The 23,213-nt window shown below is 34.3% G+C and overlaps 2 protein-coding genes across 2 annotated transcripts; one reads left to right on the top strand and one right to left on the bottom strand.

Moving 5' to 3' along the window:
- Positions 1–59: 59 nt before the first annotated feature.
- On the bottom strand, positions 60–22,128 carry LOC135841300 (uncharacterized). Its single transcript, XM_065358193.1, has 19 exons — positions 21,791–22,128; positions 20,235–21,673; positions 13,495–13,893; positions 13,086–13,410; positions 12,878–12,998; positions 12,442–12,583; positions 11,417–11,486; positions 11,219–11,293; positions 5,051–5,168; positions 4,848–4,977; positions 4,710–4,780; positions 1,709–1,803; positions 1,393–1,556; positions 1,208–1,320; positions 986–1,135; positions 721–913; positions 505–653; positions 280–438; positions 60–211 (listed from the first exon to the last, which is right to left on the bottom strand). Exons 2-19 carry the CDS (start codon positions 21,618–21,620, stop codon positions 85–87), a joined length of 3,987 nt encoding a protein of 1,328 aa, XP_065214265.1. The 5' UTR covers positions 21,621–21,673; positions 21,791–22,128; the 3' UTR covers positions 60–84.
- On the top strand, positions 3,878–4,708 carry Alg14 (ALG14, UDP-N-acetylglucosaminyltransferase subunit). Its single transcript, XM_065358199.1, has one exon. It carries the CDS (start codon positions 3,954–3,956, stop codon positions 4,602–4,604), a length of 651 nt encoding a protein of 216 aa, XP_065214271.1. The 5' UTR covers positions 3,878–3,953; the 3' UTR covers positions 4,605–4,708.
- Positions 22,129–23,213: the final 1,085 nt, after the last annotated feature.

The raw sequence follows: 23,213 nt of genomic DNA, 5'->3' as shown, positions 1-23,213 counted from the left end.
AAGTAAATAACTTTCTTTTTTTTTGAGTGAAATACTTAACACGAATGAATAAAAATACATAATTTAATAAGAATTTATTCTAAATCACTTTTTAACATTACGTAAAAATTTATTAACCGTCGACATTACATTTGTCGGTACAATTTCTGTGAGTATTTCAAACGTTCGTTTATCTTCGTTCAACATTAATAGAATATTTTTACCATGGTTTCTGAAAAATAATTACGCTATTAATTTTGGAAAAACACGACATGGGCGAAAATTTGGTAAAAACAGTACCTCGTTTGTAAATTACCATCCATTAAAAATCGAACAGCTGTTGTTAAAATGGCTTCTTTTCGTTCTTTCGACAGCGATAGAATCTTCGCAGGACCGTATAATTCGACCATCTTACACATGAGTCTGGCTGTTGTGGCCCTGACCAAGGCATTCGGATGGCTAAAAATAGAATTTGAGATCAAGTTCGCGAAGAATTATGTTGGAGTTTTTAAAACACGAAATTACCTGCTGATTTTCTGCGTTAAAATTACAGCACATTTTGAAAATTTGATATTCTCGACCATAGCGTCCAATGCTCGATTACTATCTTCTCTTAAAAACTTATTAGTATCGGCTGTCCTTAAGAATAAAACTTGAGATAATTCCTCAATATCCTGAAAAACAGAACGATCGAGTGAGATTTGAAATTAAATGATGGGGAGATTTTTTGGAGGAGCTTACTTGGTTGGAAATTTTATCAAAGCATCTGAAAATATTCTCAGCTGATAGGCAAGCTGCCCTGGCAACTTGAGATCTCAAATTGCGTATTTCCTTAGCGACTGCTATCACAAACGTATGCAAACAAGGAGCTAAATATTTATTATGGTGTCTAGTCAGTCGAACCACCCCTTGTAAAGCTTCTATCACAGTTTCCCTGAAAATTTGTTGATAAATTTTTATTTTAAACAGTCTGCGAACTTGACTTTAGAAAATGAAAGAAATTTACCATTCGTTGCTTTGGAATTGATCCAAAATCTTATTAATGGCTTCTTTAGGATTCTCAAACGGTGGCAATTGTTCGGGATTTATGTTGAATGTGCTCTGAGGCATTTTTATCTCTTTGGTCAACGAACGTTTTAATTTTACGCCTACTTTTCTGTACAAATTAAAGGAATAAGTTGAATTACTCGAATGAAGAATTTAAAAACAAATTGAGTGAAATAGGTACCTTTCTAAATATTTTTTTGATTTTTCATTACTGGTGTCGTTAGTTGAGCCATTTTTAGGTTTCGATTCTTCGGATATGTTTTTATTCTGGTCTTCGCTCAAGAGATCCGTTAACTTGAGGGATATTTAATGAATTAGCAAAAGAGTTCAATAATTAGGCTGCTAGGTAGATGAATAGATAGGTACCTTATCTTCTGGATCTTCTTTTTCTTCTTCGTTCGTTGTGGTTTGTTGAGCGTTGGTTTCGATTTTTTTACCAGGTTTTTCTTCATTTTTATTCGATTTTTCGGGCTGTTTTGGTTTCCTCCTCCTGAATTTAGTTCTGTCGATGTTCTGATGCTTCGAACCGGCTGAAAAAAATAAATAAATGTCGCGAAACAGGACAATAATCGCAATTAATATTATTATCATGATTGTGCGAGTTAAAATACGCGAAACGTTGATATATTAACTGAGTAAGTATAGGTAAGCATCATATTGTTAGAAGAGATTTATTTTTTACCAGAGTTCAGAATGTTATTGTTTTCTAAAGGTTGGCCGTTATGTTTTGTTTTTATTTGATTGGCGTTCCCATTACTCTCGTTATGAGATTTTGATCTGGAACAATGAATAATTACAATTTTACAATGTGGATTGGAATTCTTAATTACCAGTGCTTAGCTGAAGAGAACTGATGAAAAGAAAGTGCATAGATGAACCGACTTTACGTTTACCTACTCACAAGGGAGGTACCTATCTCAAATGATATAAAAAATTATGTACTGGACGAAGCTGAATTAATGAAAATTGAAAATGCAGGCAACAATACATCACCTGCTAAAAGTTCAAGTGCTGAAGTGAAGTTCATTTTTTGATTTTTAGTGAATTTTTAAAAATCAAATCGGGATCAAAAATTCAAAAAAATTAAAATTTTACTAAATTGATCTAGAAAGCTGTAATTTGGTATATATCCTATTTTGGGCCCACTGAATCGATTGGAAACAGTTTCAAACCTTTTTGAGCAGTTCTGGAGCATCCAGCAGATTTTTAAAAGCTGAAATTTCCACAAAATTTTACCAAAGGAAGTTGAAAAGCTAAAATTCACTTAAATCCCTATTTTGGTGGACATTTTATCTTTCAAAAATTTGCTGGAAGCTCTAGAACTGCTCAGAACTATTTGAAACCGTTTCCAATCGATTTAGCCGGTCTGAAATAATATAATTATAAACCAAATTTCAACATTCTGAGTCAATTTGATAAAATTTTGTATTTTTCCCATTTTTGATTCAAATTTGATATTCAAAAATTCACCAAAAACCGAAAAATGCAATAGAGTACTTGAAATTTTGAAAGGTGATATATTTTTGCATGATCTTTCAATCTTGTAGCTTAGCTTTGTTCTGTTCAAAAATTTTTGTGTCCAATATTATCAGTGATATAGCTTTTAAATACATTAGTAGGTAATTATAGAAATTAATTACTGGAATGTGTTTTTAAATATAAATTAATCAGTGGGCTAATTATGGCTTGTGGCAAACTGAAACTGGCAATCGTAGTGAAGTTTGAAATTAGGTTTAAATTTGAATAGGTATGTGTTTCTATGGAAACCATACCTTTTAAAGTCAACATTAGTTTATTTCTGTTTCAACTTTCAATTGAACTTAACTTATGACGTGAAATGGTTATTTTTGTTAATTCTTGGTCAAAAATATATCGATTATTTTTCAAGATTAGTAAAATACCATCTATTCATCATATTTCATATATTTTTTTCTGAAAAAGCATGACACAAATTTATCCTGCAGCAAAGAAAATAAAATAATAAGGAAATCATAAGATAAAAGACTTAGATTTGCAAACTTGAAAAAACTTAATTTCAGTCGAAAATTTGGTTCCCATAAACCCATATAGGTAAATTCAAATAATCATTTCATTTTTTTATAATGGTGATTGAAAAAAAATAAAAATCTCTTATTTTAGTTATTTTTCTTTTTCAATATCAATGAAACTGCCCATAAATTATAATTAGAAGAGCGCTAATTATTTAGGTGCGTTTATGATTGTCCGTAACTCTTACGGCTTGTTACAGAAAAGTAAAAATTTTTTTACTTTTCTGTAATTTTCTTTGTTCTTTTCTGTAAAACAAAAAGTTACGGTTACGGACAACGTGAACTACGCCATAAGAATTCTTGTATTTTACTTTTCTGTAACAGACCGTAACTTTTATTACGGTTAGTTACAGACAATCATGAACGCACCTTTTATAATCAGTGAAAGTAATTGAAATTTCATTTTTGTATTCTCATTAAAAAATGAGGAGCTTGGTGACAAAGTTAGACAAACGCCACGGAGGGCGCATACGGAAAGGGACCTAACGACCAAAAAAAAAAAAAAAAAAAAGTTCTCCGAAATTGTTGTAGGAACTCTGTAAAGGGTTCCTACAACAATTTCGGAGAACTTTTTTTTTTTTGGTCGTTAGGTCCCTTTCCGTATGCGCCCTCCGTGGCGTTTGTCTAACTTTGTCACCAAGCTCCTCAAATGAAAATTTTGTGAATAAATACAATAGAGCTTCAAGCGGCGAAAAAAGAAAGCTTTAAAATTCTCCTCTTTAATGCTGCTCAAAACAATTTAACAATAAAGCTAATAAAGAAAAAAAATCAACAAACTGATAATTTTTATCAAAAAAAAAATTGAAATTGAAAATTCTCAGATTTTCGTTCAAATTTTACCCATTTCACGTGATTTTATTCGTGTAACGACACGTAAAAATGTATTTCATCATATTCTACTTGTTGATAATCGTATTCGTGATACTCTTGGCACGATGTATTTACCTAATCTTGGATCGAAAAAATCGGTGTATCTCAGCTCACGACGAGAAAACCAAATGCAAAACTTTAATCGTAATCGGTTCCGGAGGCCATACCACTGAAATTGTTCGAATAGTGAAACGCCTGAACCCTACTATATTCACTCCTCGAATTTACGTCGTAGCCGAATCGGACGATAAAAGTAACGTAAAGATACACGAAACCGAAGGCATTTTCTCTTCGAAAGGAGAATATCGTATCGTGAAGATCCCTCGAAGTAGAAAAGTTCACCAGTCTTATATTTCATCAGTTTTCACCACATTGTACGCGATTTTATATTCTATTCCGGTGGTATTATTACATAAACCTGAGCTGATCTTGTGTAATGGTCCTGGTACTTGTATACCCATCTGTTTAGTTGGGTTTTTGAGTAGAATGTTGTATTTATCCGATAATGTGATCGTATTTTTCGAAAGTATTTGTCGAGTGAAGACATTATCATTGAGTGGTAAAATATTACAGTTTTTCGCCGACCGGATCATCGTCCAGTGGCCGGAATTAAAGCTGAGTTGTAAACAAGCTATTTTCATAGAAGATTTAAAACTATAAGGGATTTTTTCATGCACTTGTGTTTGTGATCGTCTTTCAATGTTTGTGATATTAATTTTTAGAAAATCGCACCTATTCTTAATTATATTCTATTTGTATACTTACTGTTTGTAATTATTCTCTCGGTTCTTCGACCATCTACTTTTACTATCGCTATCTGAAGATAATTGAGTATCCTGTAATATAATATAACCTCGTAAAATGCTGATTAGCTGTTGCGAAAGTCATCATTTTTATTCTTACCGGTTCTTGTCGATTTTGATAGAAGCTATGAAAATACGTAGTTTTCTCTTTTTTATCGTTCAATATTGGAAGAGAACCTCCGGTATTATAGCTATAGTGTATTGGTACCGAACGAATCGTTGGTTCTAATCTGGAAATTTTTAAAACTTCGTTGAGTTTTTATTTATCACTGCAGTGAATTTTTTTTTGACTCTTTCACTCACCGAACGGGAAGTTTCGTTGATTTTTTGTAATTGGATAACCTATCTAATTTATCTTCGGAAACAGGTCTGCCAATTGAGACTAAATTCGACTCGTATGCAGGATCTAATCTGGGGAAATCTGCAACAGGGTCATTTTTATAAGATATTGTGTTTTTTTTTAAAATCTGGATTTCGGGGGGAAGTGATTGGATCTGATTCCGAGATTTGATCTGATCTAATTGAGTCTGGTCCTGGTCGTCAAATCAGATAAGATTCACAGAATATTCAGATCTGATCAAGCATTATATATGACATGGGCAATTCAATTTTTGAATTTTCCAGTTTTTTAAAAAGTGAAGTACCCTTTGGCTTTCTTAAAATTCAAAATCAAAAACGTATTCATCCAAGATTCAACACTCCTCTTTCAAAAAAAACTTGCTCAAGTATGTGTTACAGTGTTTTTTTCATTATCATAATTTTTCAAATAGAAAATATCGTTTCAATTTTAAGATTACGAGTAGATAGTTTTAATTTTTATTTGGGAATACTCGTGTAGGATAAGTAAAATATGTACATATAATGTTATCTTTGTAGAGAGAGGAGAGAGAATGGAGATTATATCATACTTTTTCAAAAATGTTTTCCAGTTTCCAATTTTTGTTCTCAAGCTTCCCATTCAATTTTCAACACCAAAAAAATGCCCAAGTTCAAATTTTCATATTTTTTTTGTAGCTTTTTACAAGATTTTTCAAGCAAACTTTTTGTAGTGGTTTTGTTTTGTTTTCTAAACTGTAATTAATTGAATATTGAAATTCAATTTCCAAGGAGTATTTTTTAGAAGGATGGGGAAGAAAACTGAAAATATATTTTCAATCTTTCAAAATTTTTCATATTTTCAAAGTTTTTTACCTTAGGTATTATGTATTATCGTTTTTTTTTTTTTTTTTTTTTTTTTTTTTAATGAAAATTCTTTAATCAAATTTGTGGAAAGAGGAGAGTGAAGGAAGATTATATCCTTCACTTTCAAAAATTTTTCCAGTTTCCAATTTTTGTTCTCAAGCTTCCCATTCAATTTTTAACATGAAATAAATGCTCAAGTTCAAATTTTCATTTTTTTTTTCGTAGCTGTTTACAAGATTTTTCAAGCAAACTTTTTGTAGTGGTTTTGTTTTGTTTTCTAAAGGGCATAGGTGAGTAAGATGGGCGAATCGGCCCCCGGCACATTCAGCAATGAAATTCTGGTGGTAGGTAGGTACCATCAAGATACTTTAATCCGCCAAGTTACAGACCTGTATCTTGAGTGGCTCTTGAGTAATGGGCTAATTACTCAAAACGGCCTCAGTCCTTTTTCTCCAGACTGGCTCGACCGATTTTTTTCAAACCTGGACCAATGTGTAGCTATACACGAGGGGCTTTCGTGAAAAAATTTTGAGCTCCCCCCCACAATTTTTTCCCCCTCAAATATTCGACTCAAAATGTGAGTGCCTTCCTTACCTATGAAGTACACTCGGCACACTTTTTAAATTCACGTTTTTAGATACCTTATTGACTCACGAGTAACATATATTTTTTCCAAAATTGTATCTTATTGGGCACATTGTCAAAAACGAGGGGAGAACCAGTCATATTGAGCAAAAAAAGGCCAAAAAGGACAATAATCGTGAACTCAACTGAGAGGTTTGAATGTAATTATTCAACAGATACTCATTATTTCGAGTCACGAAAATAAACCATTACCAATGAGCGATAAATACATTGGGCCCTCAATTGAGCTGCTGTGAACCCCACCCCCCTCTTTTTTGGGGAGTCAGAACGATCAAAGCAATATGGATGTCATTTCCATATGATTTGAACCTGCTGAGCACGAATATGATGTTAATTCTTCGATTAGACGACCCCAAGCCAAATGAGCCTCGGCCCCCGGATGGGGCACTGTAATCCCTCCCCTCCTCGTTTCTTTTTGAGTCCAGATTCTTTTAGGCAATATTAATTACTCAACAGGTACCTGCTCATTTTCTCGAATCACCAAAAAAAGATCATTACTAAGATGGAATAAATCTATTGCCCCGTCAACTGAGCTACCTGTACCCCCTCCCTATTGGAGGGGAGGGGGGTGAGAACGATCAAGGCAATATGGGTGTCATTTCCATATGATTCGAACCTGCTGAGCACGAATATGATGTCAATTCTTCGACTAGAGGGCCTCAAGTCAAATGAGCCTCGGGTTGAAAGCTATAAATTCCCTTCCTCTCCTTTAATACCTATTTTTGGGACCCGATCTTTTTAGGCAATACCTATGGGCATCGTTTTCAGACGAATCAAACCGGGTGGGCACGAATATGTTGTCTAATGTTTCAATTGTGGAATGCCGTTAAATTCCCATTCCGAGAATTCCTAGTTCAGAATGCAAAATTATAAAATAATTCTTGAAAAAAAAGATGAAAAAAAAACGTGTAATAAACTTGAGGTGCAGTTTGACTTGGGATCCTCTAGCCGAAAAATTGACATCATATTCGTGCTCAGCAGGTTCGAATCATATGGAAATGACACCCATATTGCCTTGATCGTTCTCACACCCCCCTCCCCTCCAATAGGGAGGGGGTACAGGTAGCTCAGTTGACGGGGCAATAGATTTATTCCATCTTAGTAATGATCTTTTTTTGGTGATTCGAGAAAATGAGCAGGTACCTGTTGAGTAATTAATATTGCCTAAAAGAATCTGGACTCAAAAAGAAACGAGGAGGGGAGGGATTACAGTGCCCCATCCGGGGGCCGAGGCTCATTTGGCTTGGGGTCGTCTAATCGAAGAATTAACATCATATTCGTGCTCAGCAGGTTCAAATCATATGGAAATGACACCCATATTGCTTTGATCGTTCTGACCCCCCAAAAAAGAGGGGGGGGGTGGGGTTCACAGCAGCTCAATTGAGGGCCCAATGTATTTATCGCTCATTGGTAATGGTTTATTTTCGTGACTCGAAAAAATGAGTATCTGTTGAATAATTACATTCAAGCCTCTCAGTTGAGTTCACGATTATTGTCCTTTTTGGCCTTTTTTTGCTCAATATGACTGGTTCTCCCCTCGTTTTTGACAATGTGCCCAATGAGATACAATTTTGGAAAAAATATATGTTACTCGTGAGTCAATAAGGTATCTAAAAACGTGAATTTAAAAAGTGTGCCGAGTGTACTTCATAGGTAAGGAAGGCACTCAAATTTTGAGTCGAATATTTGAGGGGGAAAAAATTGTGGGGGGGAGCTCAAAATTTTTTCACGAAAGCCCCTCGTGTATAGCTACACATTGGTCCAGGTTTGAAAAAAATCGGTCGAGCCAATCTGGAGAAAAAGGTCTGAGGCCGTTTTGAGTAATTAGCCCATTACTCAAGAGCCACTCAAGATACAGGTCTGTAACTTGGCGGATTAAAGTATCTTGATGGTACCTACCTACCACCAGAATTTCATTGCTGAATGTGCCGGGGGCCGATTCGCCCATCTTACTCACCTATGCCCTTTTAATTGAATATTGAAATTTAATTTCCAAGGAGTATTTTTCAGAAGGAGTGGAAGGAAGCTGAAAATATATTATTTTCAATCTTTCAAAATTTTTCATATTTTCAAAGTTTTTTGTTATCGTTTTTAAAAAAAAAGAAAACTCTTCAATTAAATTTGTGGAGAGAGGAGAGAGAAAGGGGATTATATCCTACACTTTCTAAAATGTTTTCCAGTTTCCAATTTTTGTTCTCAAGCTTCCCATTCAGTTTTTAACATGAAAAAAATGCCCAAATTCAAATTTTCATCTTTTTTTACGTAGCTTTTTACAAGATTTTTCAAGCAAACTTTTTCTAGTAGTTTTGTTTTGTTTTCTAAACTGTAATTGAATATTGAAATTCAATTTCCAAGGAGTATTTTTTAGAAGGATGGGGAAGGAAACTGAAAATATATTTTCAATCTTTCAAAATTTTTCATATTTTCAAAGTTTTTTACTATCATTTTTTTTTATTTTATTTTTTTAAATGAAAATTCTTCAATCAAATTTGTGCAGAAAGGAGAGAGAAGGGAGATTATATCCTACACTTTCAAAAATGTTTTCCAGTTTCTAATTTTTGTTCTCAAGCTTCCCATTCAGTTTTTAACATGAAAAAAAAAATGCCAAAGTTCAAATTTTCATCATTTTTTTTGTAGCTTTTTACACGATTTTTCAAAGAAACTTTTTGTGGTGGGTTTGTTTTGTTTTCTAAACTTTAACTGAATGTATTGAAATGCAGTTTCCAAGTAGTATTTTTTTTAGAAGGAGCCCTACCGGCCACAAATATCTAATAGACAGAATATTTATGTCTGTAACAGCTTTTCAGCTATTCAGTCATTCCGCTATTCATTCGCTATCTTTCAGATATTCGGAAAAGTTGTTAAATATTCCATCTGCAAAATATTGAATGGAATATCAAGCAACGTATAATAGTTAGCTATAAGCCCAAATTTTCAATATCTATTGGAAACAAATTTTAGATAGCTAAAATATATCGTCACCAGATATTAAATAACCAAACAAAAATTTACAGCTACTAGATGTCTAATAGATATACAGCAAACTAAATGAATTATAAAACTTAAACAAGAACTTTAGTATTGCTCCAGTTGTCATGATAGAAGGGAGAGTGTGCATCGGAAATAAGTATTTTCGTTATTTTATACTTGAAAATGGCCGCAATTGCAATAAATTACAATTAATTGAGTTCTTAAATTACATTTAAAGTTGATATTTCTTCAATTTCGCTTTTTGATAAGAAAATATGTATCGTAAAACGTGTGTATTTGTGTTAAATGTAAAGAAAACTCGAAGTGTTCAAAAAGTAATAATAAGTGACAAACTCCAAGTAATTCAGGTTCAATTTGAGAAGAATTCGCGGAAAATAATGGAAAAATTGAGTCAGCAGCATGTTCATCTTACGTAGTAAGTAGATTTATAACTGACATGAAATTATGAAACCCATGATTAGGTAGAAATAGTTTATGAAATATACGATAATATGTAAGTATAGATCTGTATGGTACCTACCTACCTAACCATGAACTTCTTATTTTCATGTTAATTATATTAATACTAACTTACTGATAAAGTGAATATGCTGCTGACACCATTTTGCTATTATTTCCGCAAATTCTTCTCCAATTAAGTATACCTGAATAATGTAAAACTTTGCCATATTATAATATTGCCTATTACTTTTAGAACACTTTGAGTTTTCTTTAAATTTACTTTTTACTCAAATAAACGAGTTGCAGATCTTTAAAAGCACTTTCATTTTGCAGGGCGAATTTCAGTCATTTTAATAGCTGAGAAGCATCCAATAGATATCTGTAAAACATTATGGCTACAAGGCATTGGAGAATAGATATCTATTCTTTAGCGCATTGCAGCCATAGTGCTTTACAGATATCTATTAGCCTTGTATTTACCATGTAATACTACATAAAAGGTACTTTCCAGTTATTAAAACAAGGTAATTTCAGCTATTCCAGTTATCCATTAGCTGTATCTTTGGCTGAAAAGAATATCTAATAGATGTCTATTAGACGTTTGTGGCCGGTAGGGAGGGAATAGGAAGCTGAAAATATATTTTCAATCTTTCAAAATTTTGCATATTTTCAACGTTTTTTATTATCGTTTTTTAAAAATGAAAATTCTTCAATTTGTTTACATTTCAATGAATGGATCTGATCAAATCTGAACAGAGCTAATGGAATCCGGGGAATGTTCAGACCTGTTCAGATCTGATCGGATCCAATCATTTTCCCCTGGGTAATTTTCTTTTCCCAAAGCAATAATTGTAAAAAAAAATTTTCATTTTTTTTCCAAACTTTAAAATTGAAAAAATATATCTTACAATTTTTATTCATTTTTTTACAGAGTGGAGAAACAAAGGGTGGGTCCTGATTTCCTGGTGGACCAAAAATGATAAAATGACAGTTGTCCTGATGTATGTATAGTATTAGGTACTATAGGTAACTATGCATTCAAAATTCAAAAACTTCAGTTTCTTTCTATGGGACAAAAGGAACACGAATTTTTCAAGCCAAGAGACTGATCTGCTCGGATATGAAAATTTTTTAAAAACCGATCAGTGATCAGACCCAATCTTTTCACCCTTGTGTAGCAAATCTTTGTAAAATATTGTGATTCTGTGTTACTTTGATCTGATGCGCAGGAAGATGCATAACTTGACGTATCAGAAAGAGTTGATGGGTATCTGTGGTGTAGATTTTCTGCAGATTGAACAAATTTATCAGTGTAAATGGTTGAAGTATTGTATGTGAACACAGGTTGGTAAAATCTAAGTACAAATTGAAATTATAAAATGGGGAAAATATTGTAAGTATAATCATTACCGAAGAAATTCGAAGAAAATCTGGCATCTGTCCAATCAGCACTGTATCTTTCAAAGCTGTTATTTCTATCCTGCGAATGAAAGAAAAAAAAAGTATAGATACAAGATACTAGATAGGTACATGAAAAGAATTACAATTACTTACACAGGTATCTATGTATCTATTATTTTGTTAACGGATTAATTTGGGATAATTAGATATTTATTCATCAACAGGAGTGTAAAATAATCTATGAATAATGTTCTTCGACAGAACAAGATGAGAAGTAAACTATAATGGTACAGGATTTCATTCTTTAGCCTTTTCTTTGCCTTACTCTTCCTTCTACATGAATTGGTATAGGTTCTGGTCTACTGGGAACTGGGAGGCACTTAATATCTACACAAGTTTGGTTTTCTTAGTTCTTACCATAACTAATTAATTGCATCCGATCTATCTTGACCACGAGGATATATTTGTGACAGAAACTCGTTTGCAAAGTAGATACTTTTTAAATCAAAATTCAAATTTAAATTTGAAAAATCGAAATAGAGTCATGAAAATTCATGTTTGTTTATATTCGCTCCAAATTCTTGCAGTTTCAGTTTCAAAGATGGCGGCCAAAGGTTCTTTTTAGGTTTCTTTCATTCTCATTGTAATTTGATAAGAATTGAAATTCAAAATAATTGGAGTGGATTCTATCGTGAATTTGTGGAATTTATTATTGAAAAAATTCCACGGTATTTTTCTTTTTCAAAAAAATATTGTAGGTACCTAATAGTGTGATTCATATGACTGATAATTGGAATTCCTGTGGTGCTGGTTTTTGAAAATGCATCAGCATCAACATGCGCAGGTAACACTTTGTAATTTAACTCAAGATTTGTCAAAATATGATAAATTGTGTTTTCTTTTATCATCAGAATATCTCAAGTCAAGATAGAAATCACATCTGTCCGCCGGAGCCGGAGTTTATCAATGTTCAATCAGTCAAGTAAGTAAGTAAGTAAGTAAATTGCTCTGTCAAAATATCTAGATATACTTACAAAATCGTATAATCTAGAGTTGGTATACAATGTTTCTTCGGAATTCCCTCGATTGATGATATTTTGCGAGTAATACGAACTATACTCCGAAGGCTGGCCACATTCTTTAGCCGAATGTACCTTATCGCTGTCCAGGTTCCAGCTACAACAAACCATGAATTCGAAAAATCAAAACAGAATAAACATGTGTCATGTGTCATTCGTGTGCATAAGTATTCATTAACTACCTACAACTTTAATAATAAAGTGCAATAATAATTGGTTGAACGTGTATTTCTCAATCGCAGTTCGCAGCGATATTATAGGTACATTCAACTAGTACTTAATACAACAACCTCTACCTCGTGTTCGCCGGCAGAACATGTCAACGTAATTGTTTACCGTGCTCGTATCGATTACTACGGTTAAATATTTATGAAATTGCATTTCAGTATACCTTTGCTGTGTTTGAATAGGAGAAATATCGTCACCGTGGGCGTAATTAAATTTAGCTTTGGATTTATTATAGTTATCAGATAACGATCCGCGTCCGGCTAGAATCCATTCGATATCGGTACCTTGAAAAATAGAAAAATCATCGTGTAACAAGTAACAACACTCGCCTGGCTATCTCAATTCAACTAATGAACCTCAAGTTTAGTTACCAAAAGCTGTTTTGGATGAGATTTGGAACGCATAAAGTAAGAGTCCGCTCGAAGATATGCTCGGTAGCTGACGTCTGGTTAATCTAGCTCTTAAGGCTTTCTTGAAAGCTAGAGTTTCTTCGTCAGCGTTATCAATTCTGAATTGAGATCTTGGGATGAATTGACCTAAGATGGACAAAGCATCCAGCAAAGCTTGCCTTACTCTTCGCTTCGGTTCATTGATACCTTGTTTGATTAAAGTTTCAGCCAACTCGTTGACGTTGAATTCGGTGCTGGGGAATGCCAACAAAGCGTACATCAAGCACAATAAAGAGTTCTCTCTCATCTGTAATTGAGAAAATCACGGTTTAATTTTTCTGAAATGTCCTTCATCTGTAGTTATAGTCAATCAGATGCAGTGGAAAGTTACCTTAGAACTCTTCGAAAAGAAACTCTGATCGGTGAACAAGAAATCGACAACCGTTTGCGGCGAGAACTTCCTCATCAGCATCTTCAAAGTCTCAACAGCTTCCAACTGAATAGCCGTATCGTACTCGCAGCTCAAATACGAACAGAATATCGGTACAATGGCTGCCAGATTCAGAGCCAGGATGGATGCATCGATGACCTGACACAGGACTCGCAAAGCTCTCAGAGAACTAGTGATCACACGACTGTTATTAGTCTCGGTTAATCCGTTGAAAATGTAGCACAGCAAAGATACTCCGGTCGTTTCAGCGTTGGGAGATGTTAAAGCTTGATTTATCTGAGTCTGGCTTAGAATCTGCGTCAATCTTTCCAACCCGCTGACAAAGAATCGCCAATCATCCTGCACACACGCGAAAAAGTCATTCGGATTAATACCTTCATCGGTATCTATTCGTCGAGCAAATTCATATTCTAATTCATCGGCTGAAGCAGAAAATCTACGTTGGTAAATGATGCAAAAATATACATTCGCGTGACTAAATAATATTCAGGTCAGTCGTTAAATCTGTGTATACAACGCAGCATAGACTGATACGATAAATTTACAGTTTCGGCACCATATACCTATACCTGGCTTGGCTACCCCTAAATACAAGTTCTCATTCAGTTCGTGTTTCCTCGCGTATATATATATGCGCGAGAAACTTACATAATATTCAAATTATCGTATATAAAAAGTTTACCCACTCGAGCGGGGTCTTAGCGTGCGTTCTATTAAAATACTCCCCCTTATCCATGATCACTTCACCCTCCACTTTGTAGGTACAAATTTCAGAATATTTTTGGAAATAATTAGGTAACCTTTTTAAAAGCTGAAATGAAATGACTGCCTAGTTTCAAATGTGTGAATTTTTTTTTATTCGGCTCCAAGTAGGTGATAATTGCGTCAACATGCGATTCCTGCTGTTCGTCGTTTAGGTGAAAAAAAATTCAATTCCATTAACCTAACTGAGCATTTGAATTGTTTCCTCGTCGTCATCGTCTATATGTGTCACGTGTGTGCTTTACCTACCTTCCTACGAATAGGTACACCGATTTCGTGAGCTTTGGGGTTGAGAATTAATGTAGTCTACTTTCGCTGGCTATAGGTACTCGTACATTAGTTTTTTATTTATGGGGTGAATGTTCTACATGTGCGGTATTTGGTTCATAAGCGTCATACTTGAAATGACCCATTTGCCGGCTGCCGTCTATACCGGCGTCCGGCGACGACGGCATTTATTAAAAATTTCTCATAGTGTCCACCTCTGCTATTCATCGTGTACCTATACTTACATATTATATTGACGTATTGTTTGTCCAGAATGTCCCTTTGTGGGTCGAGTAGGTATATAGACGTGTATTATACTGACCTAGAAATTATAGTGCATCGAATGATAATGATGTAACTCGTAATTGGCACATCATTCAAAATGCCATACCTACCTAGTCGCGTCTCGTAAAGTTCAAATCGAGGGTAGGTAATATGTATTAAAGGTTGTAGCTTTTATATTTATTGAATAAATAACTAGTTATGGAGTTTTGACTTTCAAAACAGTGTTTTATTAGAGGATGAGGATGATGGGTGAACAAATGCAACGTGAGTCACGAAATTTTCCATAATTTCTTTTCTGTATGAAATATTTGCCTTTTATTAACAAGTGTTTTGTTTTTTTCACGTTTTAATGCTTTCCCTGGTGTATGAAAACAATATTAATAATCTCTTGACGTGTAATTGCTTTGGTAAATGACATTTTTCACGATAATAAGGGGTACCTAATGTTAAGCTTCTATATACGATAGGGTTTCCTGACACCTTTATGAAACGATAATCACACGACAGCAAATTTTTTGCAACCTGCTTACCCATTTTGTTATTTTTCAGAAAAAATGTGATAATGAATATTTTTAACGAAATTATCAGGCAATTGTAATTAATATTGCATCATCTGGCAGATATTTGCGAAGGATGAGTGATTTTAAAATTAATCTGAACATTTGATAAGAAGTGCTACGAAGTCGATTGCTCCTTCAATTGACATGCAGGCAACTGCTTTCACATATGTACTTATTGTGTTGGTTTCCAAAAATGAATGCATAAAATTTGGGGAAATGTAACTGTAATTATTGAGTTCAAGTGGCACGAAGTTCAAATATCTTTTCCATTCATTTTATAAAAATAATTGAAATCATATATAGAAACCTGTTTTTTTTTAAAGAGGGAATTTCAAATTTTTTGGCTAAAAAGTGGAACTGCTGAATTTTTTTTTTCAACAGTCAAAGCCAAATCTTAGCTTTTCCCAACTTTTTTCGCCAGATTTTCTCAACTTTTCATCCCAAACCCTCCCTCTCCCCAGTATTTTTCATCTTAATTGACCAGATGTGGTGAGAAAAAAATTTTGTAAGGTTCAAAAACGATGCTTTTATACTTGACAAAAGAATTGTTCTATCGCAAGGTAGGTACTGAAATCCAAAATCCAAAATCCTCAATTTTTTTGTGTTTTTAGGGTGTCTGGTCAGTGGATGTCAAAACTTCAGATTTGGATACAACCGGGTACGAACGTTTTAGGACAAGTTGCCTGTCTTTGAAATTGAAGGGGCAAATGAGTTTTGAAAAGAAAAATCGAGAAAAACTTTTTTTGACCTTGGGAGTGGGTATCTAGTACTTTGGAAAATGAACATATTTTGTCATTAATGAATTTTTGCCCAACATTGAAATTGAAGGGCCTACGATTACTTAATTTAAAATGCAATCCATATTTTCTCATTTTTTTCCAACATTTTTTTTTCTTTTAAAATAATTTTAGGCTTTTCAATTTCACAGTTAGGCAAAAATTCATAATGACAAAATTTGTTCATTTTCCAAAGTACTACCCATTCCGGCCATTCCCAAGGTCAAAAAAAAGATTTTCTCAATTTGTTTTTCAAAGCTCATTTGCCCCTTCAATTTCAAAGATAGGCAACTTGTCCTAATAACGTTTTTTTTTTAAGTCATACGCGGTTATATCAAAATCTAAAGTTTTGACATCCACTCACCAGACCCCCTACTAGCCTTTTGAATCTTTGAAAATCATAATATTCAAAAAGAGAACGGAATATTTTCGATTTTGCCCCACTCAGAAGCGAGGGCGAAAGCTTCAGAAAATTAACAATATTTGTGAGGTACAATCAACATTTTAAATGGTAAGAAGTTTCAACACCAAAATTTGTGGTTTTTGGTATTTTTGATTAGAAATGATTTCTTAAATTTCAGAAGTTAATTTTTCATTCTTGAAAATTTTTGAAAAATTGCACATAGAATTCGAATTTACCCGAGCGAAGCGAAAAAAAAAGCTTTGGAAAAATTGAAGCTTTCGAAAATTATAAATTAAAACAACATTCGCCTCTGATTAAAGTATTGATTGGACTTCTACAATTTAAGTACCTAACGAATTTCCTTTTCAAATGTCAACTTTTTAAGCCCACTTTTGATATGAATCACGATGAAAATTTCAAGACGTAATTATTATTATTATTATTATTATTATTATTTTGAATCCATTTTTGGTCAGACGTGTACTTTTGAGGTACTTTTTTTTGAAAAATCCTGGAAAATTGAAAGATGACTTAATAAGATGTTCAAACAAACTCAATCGATTTTTTTTCACGAATTAGATAAATTAAATTTTTGGGGAAATCCATTCGTTAGAAGCTTATTCTCTCAACTTTGGTTCTACAAAGATTGAAATTTATCAATGGATTGAAAGAAAATAACCTACATTTCGATGAAAATTGTTAAAATGTTCAGAAAGTTGTACGTCTTGTACACATGCAATATTTTGTTTCCTAGCTACCTATATGCAGAAGGCTGAGTCAAAAGTTGTCAAATTAGACTCATTTGAAAAAGTCTTTTTCTCTCTTTTCCTTCCTAATAAAAGGCTCCCTCCCTTTGAATTTGAAATTTGATACCACCTTTAATTCTCCACCATTGATTTAATGAGGAGAGAGGGGGGCGGAAGTGCAACAATAAAAATAGTTTTATGGCATTTTTTAAATAATTATTAAAAATTCGATTTAGGAAAAACTATCGCTAATTTCGGGTTCAGTAGGTTGAAATTTTTAAAATTTGAATTGAAAAAATATATTTGTTTGCAAAAAAAATGAAAATTTGATTGTATTTATGGAATTACTCTCACTTGTACTCCGATGATTAAGGCTCCTGGCACCATTTTTCAGAACCTTTTTTGTCCATTTAAATCATGACATTTTTTTTCAATTCGTTCGCAAACGAGCCACTTATACGAACCAATTTGTTCGCGAATCATTCACTAAATTATTCAATTTGTTCGTGAATGATTCACCAAAAATTGTGTAAATGAATTGATTCGTTCGCGAACGAGTCACTTATACGAATCAATTCGTTCGCGAATGATTCATCAAAAATTGAGTAAATGAATCGATTCGTTCGCGAACGAGTCACTTATACGAATCGATTCGTTCACTAACGAGTCACTTATACGAATCGATTCGTTCGCGAACGAGTCACTTATACGAATCGATTCGTTCGCGAACGAGTCACTTATACGAATCAATTCGTTCGCGAATGATTCAGTAACTATTGATCAACTCGTTCGCGAACGATTTACCTAGAAATCCATTGGTTTGTTCAATTCCCAATCAGTTATGAATGATTCGATTTGATTCGATTCGCTTAAAAATAGATCAATTTCTATACAATACTTTTACAAAAACCGAATCAATCGTAAATTAATTGATCCGTTTGCGAATGATTCACCAAAAAATCAATCAATTTATTTAATCGACAATCGTTTGTAAATGATTCGATTCGATTGTAAACAGATCAATTATTGTTATATAAAATATGTCTCAAAAAAAGTGAATCAATTCGTTTGTAAAAGATTTTTATTTGAAGAAAAGTCGGTCTTCTCACGCTAAATGCGTGAGTGTTTTTTTCTTCAATTGACTATTGGAGAGAAAGACGCAAATTTTGGGAAAATTGTCCCTAAATTGATGGAAAGGATCACGAGGACAATTAATCTGGCTTGTGAGTAGATTTGAGTGGGTAGCTCAAACCGGAACTATGAATGAGTTATGGTGAGAGGAGGGGAATTTCTAGATCCGTCCCTGTCTGGATTAAGTACTACACTTTTTCTTCTCATTTAAATCAAATTGTCTAAATTCACTTTTTTTGGTTTGGATTTTTTCAAATCCTCGCCAAAATAATCGATACTTATCTTTATTGCTTGTACTGTCCTTTGGACATCTAAAGCATAAAGATGAATTTGAAAGATCTTGATCTGAATGGTTCGTGAGAAGTGCAAATTGAGGTATTTCAACCTGTTGAGCCCGAATCTAACATTATACTTTTTTTTAAGATGGATGAATTTTTTGATGCTGGAAAAATGCCATGAGATTATTAAGAAAACGTTATTGAGATTGCTTTATTGAATGCTGCTATTTCAAGATACTAAAAAACGAAAATTTTGATGATGGATCTTGGTACAGCTTGAAGATTTTTTTTTACCAAATGACTTACCCTCACAAAAATTCCGAGGCTTCAAAAAAATTTTTAATCGATTTTTTTTTCTTTTTGGGATATGTAGGTATCAAAGACGACTATAGAAAAAGTTCCCTTAAGAAAATGGTCTATTTTATAAATTGGAGAAGGTACCTATTGACAATGAAATGATTAAAATTTGCGATCTATTTGAACATTTTGAGGCGTGACTGTTGAGTTATTGAACTTTTTTATTCATTTTCAACAGTTACTTTGGAATCGGATTTGTAAATTTTGAGCTATTTCTTTGTCTGTGGAATGGTTGTTGAAAGGGGGGGGGGCAAGGTGAGGTGAAAAAGTCATTCCTCTTTTTAGAATTCAAACAATTTGAAAATTGATGATTTTGAGTTGTTTAAATTTATCTGTCAATTTAATGATTCATTTTCATATTAGACCAAGATTTTTGAATCGAATATAGGTACCTACTGTTTAATCGAGTAGTTTTTTCTAAAAATTTACGAGATTGTGAATTTCCAAAATTTTTCCCTGCTGTTTGAATAATTTTTTCCAATTTTTTTCTCATCAAAATGGTCGTCGTTGTTGCCTTTTTTTTTACGATCACGTATTCTAATCTAAATATTAATGAAATATGAAAATAAAAAGGTTATTGTGTTAGTGTTACACAACTAAATGTAATTCTTCCGGTGGCAAGTCAGCCACCCAAATAACATTTATGTAAAATAATTAGCATACATAATCGTCAAATCGCATGAGCAAGGGATGAAAGGCATTAATGACCCACTGTTTTTTTAGTACATACGCATTTCATTTTTTCTTGCGATAACAAAAGTATGTAAAGCAGACATTTGATACATTCGGGTAACTGATTAGGAAACTGTAGAGTAGGTATTTTATTGTTTTTAATAAACCGTCGAAAGATTTGATCAATTGGTAAGAGGGGGGAGGGAGGGGGAGGGTGAATTTCGATCGTAAAATTGTTTTGTGGGAATTTTTAAATACCATTGTTAACAATTGACTTGGAAAAAGTAAGTTTTGACATTGAAGACAGATTTGATTTGACCAAAGCAACGTTTTGATCAAGATTTTATCATTTTCTACTAGGTAGGTGTGTACTTTTAGGTGCTGATAAACTATTGCAAGCAATTTTCAAATCTAAAGATCTTCCTTCCAAAGCTTCAGCTTACCTTATTAAATAAATTTTCCAACACTATTCGATCGTTAATCTTCAACTTGTGCAGCTCACTCAACGTATTATTCTTCAAAGTAGTGTATTTCTGTTCATCGCTCATGGAAAGCGACGCATTCGTCACGAAAACAGTCCTACCCCTATCACTGCTATCAGAACTGCTGGTCAACGACTCGCCTTCGTAGTTTGGTATCTCGTTCAAAATCTCGTAATCAGTTTTCTGCTTCGCGGATCCATTCAAAAGACTTATCGATGGCTGGCGAAAAGCTGTTAGAGGAGGTTTTGGTTTATGCAGAGCTGGTCGAATTGGCAACGGGATGTGGCTCGATCGAGGCCTCGACTTATCACATTTGATTGTCTCATTCGTCGTGGAGACATTTATACTTTCATTACCACTGTCCAAACTTTCATCACTAGACAGCTGTATGAGTATATTGGCGCTAATGTCCAGCTTATCTTTGACACTGCAATTGATGGCTGTCGCGTCACTATCTGGAGTTCGTATTTTAACTATTTCTCCTCCAAAAGTGACTCTTCTGGAAGATGTGCGTTTTATCTCGTTACCATCTTCGTCGTAAACTTTCATTATTACGTCGTCGTCCGAGTTACCTTCGCAGTCTTCTTCGTACTCCAAAGCTGTCTGATCCGGCTGCCGGTCGTGATCGGATATCTCGGAGAAGATATCCGTATCGTAGACGTTGCATAATACGTCGAAGTCGCGTTTCACTTGAGGATAATAAGTTTCTAGAAAATGGTCGAACATCGAAGCACCTATCAAACCTTTGATTCGTAACAAGCTGACGACCACGTGTTTCTGATGAGTTATCTGCACCATGCGTTTGGACAAAGAGGTCACCAATTGGACCAGCAACTGATGCGAGACGTTTTTCGAACTGGTACGTTGCTGCAGAGATCTTAGAATTATGGGCATATCGTGGATAGTATTCAAAGATAAGTTGGCATCAGCTGTAGACGTATCGACCCCGAAAGTGATCACATTCCTGAGCACATTTTCCGCATCAGAAGAGTACGCCACGAAAGCCAAAATAACATCTAGGGCATTTTGATGAACGTAAGGCACCACATTGGATAGATTCAAAGTCACCAGACGTAGCACTTCTTTGGTGATTTTAGACTTCAGATCGATTTTCGTCTCCGGGATGAGTTTCCGAAGCTCGATTAAAGTCTGATTACGAGTTTCCCAACTTTTATCGGCTAATCCGGCTATTACGTTGGAGAAAGCGTCGTCGATGTTGGATTCTGTGGGCTTTTTCACGTACGGGGAGCTCGGAAGGTTTGGGATGACATCTGTGCCGATTTCTGTATCGAAAGTTTTATCTGATAGGGGTCGAATTGATGCCGGATCTGTTTTCAAGACTTCCATTATGATAGAGGATCAATATGGATCGGTGTGTTTTATGGTGCAAATCGAGACTCCTGAAATTGAGCAAGATTTTCAACGCTGAGGTGTTTCATTTAAAAAAGATACCAGATTTTGAAAAATTACCGGAAGAGGGAGAGAATCGAGCCATAAATCACATCTGAAACACTTACCCATCGAGTTATGTATATTTCTAAAAATAAATTCCGGTAGGTAATCGCGAATCGAACTAGGTATCACATTTTATACGAAAATGAAATCAATAAACCATCTTGATTTTTAAAACGCGCATAAATCACCTCGTCACCATTCAAAGTACACGAATTTCACGACCATACACTGATAGAATATTTAACTCGTATCACTTTCTCCCTCTGGAAAAAAAAAGAAAGAAAGAAAACCCTACCGAAACGCGTAGGTACAAGAAAAACACTGTAACTAAGGAACAATTCCGTCAAACTGGCAAGTACCCGTAATATCGTAGTCCTCACATCTAAATATACTATAAGGCACTTTATGGCCAGGTATGAACATTTCGTAGCAGGTAGAAAATGTCGATGTATTAACCCACTGCCACTGCCATGCCGCTTTACTTCATTCTGCACACACTATATATCGACCACCCTGCAGCTTTCCACCATTTCAAATTCAAATGTAAATGGCCTCAATTCGGCAATACGCTATGTTTTTTTCCCTCATCGCTGATAGACTTTCTTCGATAAGCATTAGGCAGCTAATATTTTTCGTGTTTTTTTTTTGTTCTTCATTATACCCGGAAAATCGACGAATAGCATTCGAGGTATTGTTATAGCAGTGTCATTGGTTAGCAACGATGTCTCATTGAGGTAATTTGAGTGTTACGGTCGAGTGATTGAACTCGTGTAGGTAAACGATGCCTATAATATGCAAAGGGCTGTTAGAGACAATTTATCTTTGTCGAATTACCTACCTACCTTACCTAGGTGTTTGAAAGGGATGGAAATTATAGAAGGGGAGAATATGCGTGAAAGATGTTTACCTTTGGAAATGGTGGTGGTGTGATTTGTAGAGGAAAATAAAGTGTGAATGCTGAAAACGTTCGTGTGTGATTTTTGAAGGGAATTGAGGGGGGAAATGAAAGAATTTTCCGATTTTTTTAGGGGGGAGGGTTGTATTATGTCAAGTGGGTTACATAATGATTAAAATGCAAGTAGGGAATTTTCTATGGTTTGGTGACTTCTTGTTGACAGACTAACCAACAGTCACGAGGATTCGCCAAAAGTCACCAAGTACCAAATCGATCACAATATGCTCACCGCTTAGTGTGAATCTGTCTCTAAAAAGTCACCAAACAGTCAAACAGGAATTTTCTATGGTTTGGTGTCTTCTTGGTGACTGATTCAACAAGCAGCGACCATATGTGATCGATTTTGTACTTGGTGACTTATGGTGAATCCTGATGATTTTTAAAACATATTGAAATTTATTATTATTTGACTGTCTGGTGACTTTTTGCTGACAGGTTCATCAAGCAGTGATCATATATGATCGATTTTGTAGGTGGTGAATTTTGGTGAATCCAGGTGACTTCTGGGTTGTTGACTCACCAAAAGTCAA

The sequence above is a fragment of the Planococcus citri genome, chromosome 3, assembly GCF_950023065.1.
Source record: "Planococcus citri chromosome 3, ihPlaCitr1.1, whole genome shotgun sequence".
NCBI lineage: Eukaryota > Metazoa > Arthropoda > Insecta > Hemiptera > Pseudococcidae > Planococcus > Planococcus citri.
The sequence above is the reverse complement of the archived record's forward strand: the minus strand, read 5'-3'. Positions and strand labels throughout refer to the sequence as shown.

Coding starts and splice junctions, on each gene's coding strand:
- Alg14 (XM_065358199.1), top strand. CDS start 3,954: ATGTATTTCATCATATTCTACTTGTTGATAATCGTATTCGTGATACTC.
- LOC135841300 (XM_065358193.1), bottom strand. CDS start 21,620: ATGGAAGTCTTGAAAACAGATCCGGCATCAATTCGACCCCTATCAGAT. Junction 4,781..4,847: donor ATCAAAATCGACAAGAACCG/GTAAGAATAAAA, acceptor ATTATATTACAG/GATACTCAATTATCTTCAGA. Junction 1,557..1,708: donor CAATAACATTCTGAACTCTG/GTAAAAAATAAA, acceptor TATTTTTTTCAG/CCGGTTCGAAGCATCAGAAC.